The 8320-nt window shown below is 34.4% G+C and overlaps 1 protein-coding gene across 1 annotated transcript in view; it reads left to right on the forward strand.

Annotated features, from left to right (window-relative positions):
• LOC131146378 (serine protease SPPA, chloroplastic) overlaps nucleotides 1-2831 on the forward strand; it is a 137677-nt gene extending 134846 nt beyond the window's left edge. Inside the window, exons 10-13 of the mRNA XM_058095964.1 lie at nucleotides 771-876; nucleotides 1120-1207; nucleotides 1304-1447; nucleotides 2180-2831. Of these exons, the coding sequence (XP_057951947.1) occupies nucleotides 771-876; nucleotides 1120-1207; nucleotides 1304-1447; nucleotides 2180-2410 (569 nt within the window). The 3' untranslated portion in view covers nucleotides 2411-2831. The remainder of the gene's footprint in view (nucleotides 1-770; nucleotides 877-1119; nucleotides 1208-1303; nucleotides 1448-2179) is intronic.
• The last annotated feature ends 5489 nt before the right edge of the window (nucleotides 2832-8320 follow it).

Raw genomic sequence — 8320 nt, forward strand, 5'->3', positions numbered from 1 at the left:
GCTTTTGCTTTCTGGGTGTTAACCGAGATCGGGTAGCTTTTTTATGTTGTACTTTTTCTTCTCTTGTGTGAGCACTTCTGGCTCTCTTCTGTAGTATCTGTTTTTTGCTTGGTTTAATGGAGCTTCTTTTTAAACATGATCTTTGATGTTTGGTGGAAGTTGTCAGGAACCTCAAAGTGTACAAATTGACCAAAATAGATATGCCTTTTTAAGTAATGTAATATAATTAATGTGTGGATTGAAAAAACCTTTTCCCAACAAAGTAATTGTTGTGTGACATATATTTAGGGATGTGAGCATCCATTTGAAATGAGCCCACCACTTTTCATGCTGGTCTCTAGCTTGGTGAGTATCTGCAGGAAATACTTGCAACCCCCACCCACACACACCACCCCCCCCCCCGGCGGCGCCCACCACCCTAAAAATTACTTCACTATTTAGGGGGTTTGCACCTTTTTTCGCTACCATATATATATATATATATATATATATATATATATTATATTTCCTTTTCTTTTTTCTTAACCCGTTTCCTTGATCTTTGAAATGTTCCTGCTGAACTTTGGTTGTATTCCTATGTAAATTTTCCAAGAACAGACAGTTTGCTCCTACTGCTAGAGAAGGAAAACATTTTCTTGGGCTTTTAAACAAAGTCCATTTAGGTATTAGAATTTTTCAAGTTTGTAGGATTTAATGCTTTTGACATCTCTTGCCTGTAGGAAATATTTTAAGTTTGTGGTGGTTATTGCTTTGTTATTTTCTGCCTGTAGGAAAATTTAATTTGGGAAAACTTTATGAAAAGGTCGGCTTCAATAAGGAGATCATATCAAGGGGTAAATTTGCCGAGCTCAGTATAGCTGACAATCGCTCTTTCAGGTGAGGGTCCATGTCGCGTATTAGGTACGTGAAATTTGTTGAAACAGGTGTTGTGTTCATTAGTGGCTGGTTTAATGATAAGATGTGACATCGCAGCACTGGGTTGAGTATTTTATGCTCTTCAATCTTGCTGCTTGTGTCCTCGTAGTCAAACTGCAGTAGCTGCAATTTTGTGCTTTCTTTTTTTATTCTATTACACCATGATGCGACTGTCGTTGCATAACAACTTTATTAACTTTGCAGGCCAGATGAAGCTGAACTTTTTGCCAAGTCGGCACAGAATGCGTATAATCAATTTCGTGATAAGGCAGCTTTTTCAAGATCAATGACTGTGGGCTTTCATTTTAACCTTCTCTTTATATTTACATTTTGCTCATTCTTTTTCATCTTCTTGAATATCTCCTTCAAAATCTGATTCATTATCCAGGTAGAGAAGATGGAGGAGGTTGCGCAGGGGAGAGTTTGGACTGGAAAAGATGCTGCCACACGAGGTTTAGTTGATGCTATTGGTGGGTTTTCACGTGCTGTTGCTATAGCTAAACAGAAGGCTAATATACCCCAAGACACAGAGGTTGGTGGGATATAATATTTTATTTAGCTTACCATCTGCTTTCTAGTTGCTAGGCAGCAATAACCTAGGATAGAATATTAAAAACATCAACAGATAACGATTAAGAGGATGGATGCAACTATGTCTTTCTGCTTTGGGGTCACCCTTGCTGTGGTAGGATTTGTGGATAGGGTGGGGATATATGTGGCTTTAATATCCATGAACAAACAGCTGGAAGATCTCTCTATGGGGTTGATGTGGACAACGAAACTCCTGTTTGGCAGTTTGGTGGCTGCCTCCCAAATGTTAGTTCTGCATTGTTCACTTTTTTCTCTGCTGGGGGCATTAATCACTTGTTAACGTGTGGGTGAGTACAGCATGTGCCAACAGACACTCCACAGGAACACCTTTAAGGTTTTAGTGATAATATTCTTGATGAAAATTTTTCAGTTAAATGTTTGTCAAATGAATTGAAAATTGCTAGTGTTAGTCCTGAAACTGGATCTCCTTCTCTGTATTTCCTACTACATTTGAACTGGAAGTGACTGACAATATTTATTAGTGAACAGAGTCATCAAGTTCTTTGTTCAATCCAGGAAGTTAAGCTTGGATAGTGAAGAATCTGTAGATTTCGTTGGCTCTGTTGTACCTTCTTATTGTTCTCACATATTGCATATACAGCAATTTAGAAGATGGCTTTGTTGGTTAAATTATTTCTGTTGCACCCTTTATAATGCACTTGAACTTGTCCAGGTTACCCTTGTTGAGTTGTCAAGGCCCTCCCCGACGCTGCCAGAGATCTTAAGCGGCATTGGGAATTCTATAATTGGAGTAGATAGTACATTGAAGGAACTGCTACAGAGCTTGACATTTTCTGAAGAGGTCCAGGCTCGAATGGATGGAATCCTGTTCCAGAGACTTGAGGGAGACTCTTCCGATAATCCCATCTTCTCTTTAATCAAAGATTGCCTAAGTTCCTTCTGACCTTGAAGTGCTGGGCAGTTCTTACACCGATTTTAGTTGGTTCTAAGATGTGTAGACAGGATCTTCAGTGTGGGAACAAAAGAGGAATGCAATTGGAAGTGGAACTGCAGAATGAGAGGCAGAAAAAAGAGGGAGGGAGGCGAGTGGTGTCGTTGGAGGGGAGTTAACTGATGTGTTCTGCTTTGCTAAAAATGCCAAAGGCTTTCATATACTATACTGCATTATAATTTTCTGTTCTGTTTTTGGTTAATTACATTTTCTGTGTCTTTTTGCCATGCCTTTTTTTTTTTTTTTTCTTCAGTTTTTAATAGATAATAGCCCCTCCAAAATTGCCTCAAGTCTATTTACAATTTTACATAATTCAAACAGATGTCATCTCTTGATCTATCATCCAATCTTGAAGATAGAAAGAGTTGCTTGATGGTTTGCCATGTTGCTTCAAGTCTAGTAAATGTCAGGTGGGAAAAACCTGCATTGCTAAGTTCATATTGTGAATTATAAGGACAAATTATGCACAGGAATTCCGAACTCTCGGCTCAACCATTTTGCTCCAGCACCCAGATGTATAAGTGTTTCAGGTTCTTGTATGAAAGAACATGCAATAGCTCAGATTGTTCCCGTTCATAAAATGAAGAAAGTCTGACATGTATTTTTATTGAACAAATATTAAAAATTTTATTATTTAAGATTTTATTGTTTTCCTAATATTTTTCAAGCTACAATTGGGGTTTCAGTGTTTAATTGGGTTCTTGAGGTTCTGAAAATTTAACAAAGCTTTAAGGATTTATAAAATATTTGAATTGTAAACACAATATGGATTTTTTAGATTACCATGAATAAATTCTTGTCATTTTGTGTTATTTCATTTCTATCTTAAATTTATGATTGTTACATCTTTTTATATTTACAAAAATATTTAAATTTAATAGACATTTTTCACACCAACCTATGCAATATTGTAAGATATTCAAGTCATATATTTCCTTATATCATTTTCGACAAATAGTGCTTACACAATAAAGACATACAAAAAAAAATTAATAATATTCAAGCAAACTCTTTTTAATTTGTTCATTACTCTTTCTTGCAATGTTGCATACTTTTGCATAAAAATTTAAATATATTTGCAAATGTAAAAAAGGTGTAGGCGGTGAATATGATATAATCATAAATTTAAAGTGAAAATCAAACACAAAAAGATAAGAATATATTCATGATAATCTTTAAAAAAAAATCATATTAATGTTACAATTCAAATATTTAGTAAATTCTTAAAGCTTCATTAAATTTGTGGAACCTCAAAAAATATGAACATTGAGACTCCAATTGCAACTTGAAAATATTATAAAAAGAAAAATAAATTTCAAAGTAATCATTTTTCTCATGTTTGTTTGGTTATCTAGGAAAATGAGAAAGAAAAATAAAGAGCATGTACTAAATTAATGAATAAAAAATGATTTTAATGAGAAAAAAAAAACACATGCAGATTAATGAATGGAAAATGATTTTACGTATTACTATAATTTTAGAAAAGATAAAAATAATTCTCAAACTTTTAGGATGGAGTAGAGGTTGAGTTAGAATTATGGAGAGAAGTTTTCGAATCTAGAGGCTATAGGATAAGTAGAAAGAAGACAGAATATATGAAATGTAATTTTAATAATGATAAAAGAAATATTAGAGATAAATTTAAACTTGTTGATGAAAAAATAAATAACACTTGTAGATTTCAATACCTTGAATCTATTATGCACATTGAATGAGAAATTAAAGATGATGTAATGCATAAACTTAAAACAAGTTGGGTGAAATGGAAAAGTGTTTTAAGTGTGCTATGTGATTGTAGATTACCCTTAAAATTGAAAGGGAAGTTTTATAGGCTAGCTATGTTATATGGATCGAAATGTTAGGTGACGAAAAAACATAATATCTAAAATATAAAAGTTGTCAAGATGAGAATGCTTAGATGGATGAGTGGTATAATATTAAAAGATAAATTAAGGAATGAACATATTCATGATAAGTTAGATGTAACTCCTATAAAAGATAAGAGAAGGACGATTCAGATGATTTGAACACTTGCAACGTAGGGCATATAGTGCACCTGTGAGGAAGAGTGACTTATTTATTGTGGGAGGCAATAGAAGGAGTAGGAGTAAACCTAAAATAACTTGGAAGGAGATAGTGAATAAGGATTTAATATGTTTGAATCTATCAAAAGAAATAGTTTATAATCGTATAAATTAACGAAAAATGATTCATATAATCGACCCCACTTAGTGAGATTAAGGTTTGATTATGTTGTTGTAAGATGTGTCATAACTGACTCATAAGGTTATTGTTTTATTGGGTATCAATTAGGATGCTGATGTAGCACTTCCTTGGCATCCAATATTTTCTAGAGAGTAAATCAGTTTCGTTGAAAACTGCCTATTAAAGCTATTTCGTTTGTGGTGAAAATGAAAAGGATGGCATTTGAAGTGGTCAGCTTGGTCTCTACTCTCTAGATCCTTTAACAGCCAAGTCCCTTCAGCCCATCTCTCCACATTCCACACTAATAGATAGTTGGTGATGTGAGTTTGGAGAGCCTACTCACCAACTAGTTCAGCGAGGTTTGGACAAGGAGATCACTGCATTGGTTGAAATTTGAAAATGATGATCATGAAGGAAACAAAACAAAATTAAATTAAAATTTTATATTTTTTTTCATTCTTTTTAAAAACCTTATTTAAAAATTGTAGAAAATATAAAATGGAGTAAATAAAGGATAAGAAAGACAAACTTGAAAAAGTGGAAAATGTAGGAGTATTGTTGTACAACAAAATTGTGTGTGTGTGTGTGTGAGAGAGAGAGAGAGAGAGAGAGGCTTGAACATGTGCTAATTCTTCTAATGTTATCACTACAATACTTAATGCACTTTGAAACAAATTTGAAAGTCCATAAGCTTACAAGGTCCTTTCTTAAGAACTTGATATCTACCCGGTCAAATGAGCTTCTCCACTAACTGGCAAGGCACTTGTATAATCCTTGTATGGTAGTCTACTTTCATTTTTGGTTTGATGCTATGGAACTACTCATCAAACTAGTTTTCTAGTTATTAAAATGAAAAAATAACCTTAGCTGAAATTCAAATACCAAATGAAAGTTGATTTTATCATGGAATTTAGAAGATTACATGAACTTGATTTACACAAGGCCTGATAGCCGTCTTTCATCCCATACCATTTCCATCCCTCTCAAGATTAGAATTTGAGAACTCTAATGTGGAAGTCTCAAATTTTAGCAACTAGAGTATCTCGTAGGTCCAAGCTAGAGTTTAGTAAGGACCCCACTTCAAGATGTTGTCAAGGAGCCTTATGTGATGTGGATTTCAAAATGATGAAAAATTGTAGGAGAAGTATATAGAAATGGTTTATCAAGTTTTGTCATACATTTGTTTGATGAAATAGATAAACAAAGTCTCTTGTCTTTGCTATCTAAATTATGATTGGTGTCTTGAGAGTATGATGATTATATTCTGATCAAATGAGGGGTGACCATCTTGGGTCAACTAGTATTCCTAAAAAGAACCAAACATTTATTTAACATTTGCTAACCTATTTGAACCTGAATGTTAAACTAGTTTTTTTTCTAAAAGTCAATTCACTAGAAATTTAACTTGAGTTTGAGTATCCTAGTTTTTGATGAGTCAATTAAGGCAATAATCATTACCAAAAGGATGGCAGACCATTTTTCCACTACCCAAAAGAAATTCAAAAGAAAAATAAGTCCCTTGCTAGCCCTTTTAAGCCTGAAAAATTCAATTATTGATTAACCCGCCAAAGGATCACACCCCATGTAGAGACCCAAGAAATATAGTAATAAAAAGAAATAAGGAAAATGGATTTTTGGCTGAGGCAGGAGAAAACTGGCAATGGTTTTGATGAATTACCGCGGGTCGGTAATGGGTACACGGTAATTTCTAGGCCGGTTAAATAGAAAATCGGTGACGGTTTTCTGATAAGCATAGAAAATCGACGGCGATTTTCTCTGGCAATGCTGAAAGTATAAAATCCTGCAAACCTATTTTATTTACAAAATTTACTTCCTCTCTCTCTCTCTCTTTCTTAAAACCCACGAACCATCTTCCCCTTCTCTCTAAAATTCTACTCCGTTTTAAGCCCGAATCGACGATCAGGAACCACCACGACGATCAAGGGCCGATTCTCTACAAAGTTACGGAAGCAGAATTTCAGTTTAGAGTTCCGGGGTGCCATCCCAAAACTAAGGTAAGGGTGTTATTTGGGTATTTATGGTCGGTTTATTAATTTATTGAAGGTATAGGTGTAGATGTGAATGTAATTTTGGGGTTGAACTGAGGAATTAGGATTTTATGAAATACAGGGTTTAGGATGATTTTGGGATGATTCCCAAACTCCTCAAACTAAAATTATGTTCCGGTTAAGTTATAGAGAATCTCCCCATGATCAACGTGGTAACTTCTTATCATCAAACCAAGGAGAAAAGGGGCCAGAATCGTAGAGAGAAGGCATAGGGGCCGAATTTTAGTGAGAGAGACAGAAGAGAATTATATTCCTCGTGAAAATTCTGATTTTTGCCTATTTATAGGCAACTTGCCACGTGGCCTCGTTGACGAGACATCTGGACTCGTCAACAAGCCCAAGAACACCGTTCATGGACGAATCCAGGAGCTCATCAATGAAATTTAGAAATACGAAAACCTCTCTCGATAAGTCCTCATCGATGAGACATGCATACTTGACGACGAGGCTCAGAAGATTGCTCGTCGACGAGAAAATCAAGTTCATCAACGAGCGCCTGCATATTAACTTTTAAAATTTCTTTTCCTTTTCTTCTATTTCCCCCTTTACCTTTTATTTTCTTTCTTATTATTTTAAATAGTTAAAATTTTCTGGGTCGTTATAGCTACAGTTATTCAGAGTTTTACAGAACTATGGTTTACACGGTTTATATAGATATTATAATATATACAGTTATACAGTTATATATAGATTTACAATTTTACTCAGATATACAGTTTTATACAGATATATAGTTTTCATAGTACCATGATATACAGAATACAGAATCATCATATATAGATATTACAGAACCATACCATACATTTATTACAGATTATACAAATCAGTTTATTACAACGTTATGGCTATTACAACTTTACAGAATCATGGTTATTACAGTTATACAGAATCATGGTAAATTAGAAAGATATATAACAGTATTATATAGTATCAGACCCTGATGGAACAAATCAGATTACAAAGCACGGTACCATAGCTATTATAGTACAGAGTGCAACCATATATCTCAGATAGTATGTGGATTTTATGAGTAGTCGATCATGCCTTGGGAGAGATTGTAGGCTCCCTAGTAGTCTGGGTTGAGGTGGCCGGTCTGACAATAGAGGTTATAGTTGACTTATCTTGGAAGGCCAACCAGTGTTAAGTCCCACTTATAGGCCGCACAACCCTGTCATGAGGGGTTAAATCATGACATACAGTCATCCAAGGAAGTTTTCACAGTTATGTATATATAGATTTATAGAAAAACAGCAGATATATTTATAATTGCTAAAAGTATGATTAAATAGAAAGTTCAGAAACAGTTGTATTTTAAACCACATAGGTGTGAGTTATATAGTATATTATTTTACATGCTATCTCAATTTCAGTTGTATAATAGTATATTATTCATGTAAACTCAGCTACTTCACACTGGTAATAGCATATTTAGTCTTACTAAGAGTTGTCTCATCCCAGTAATTTAATACATTTCAAGTCATCTAGCTAGACGAGCAAATCAGGCTCGGAGATGGAGGGGATATTTATACTGCCTTGTCAGAAGGGTAAGTGTATGCTGAGAAATGTATTTTTGTGTAAATACTAGATG

Source organism: Malania oleifera, chromosome 13 (assembly GCF_029873635.1).
Source record: "Malania oleifera isolate guangnan ecotype guangnan chromosome 13, ASM2987363v1, whole genome shotgun sequence".
NCBI lineage: Eukaryota > Viridiplantae > Streptophyta > Magnoliopsida > Santalales > Ximeniaceae > Malania > Malania oleifera.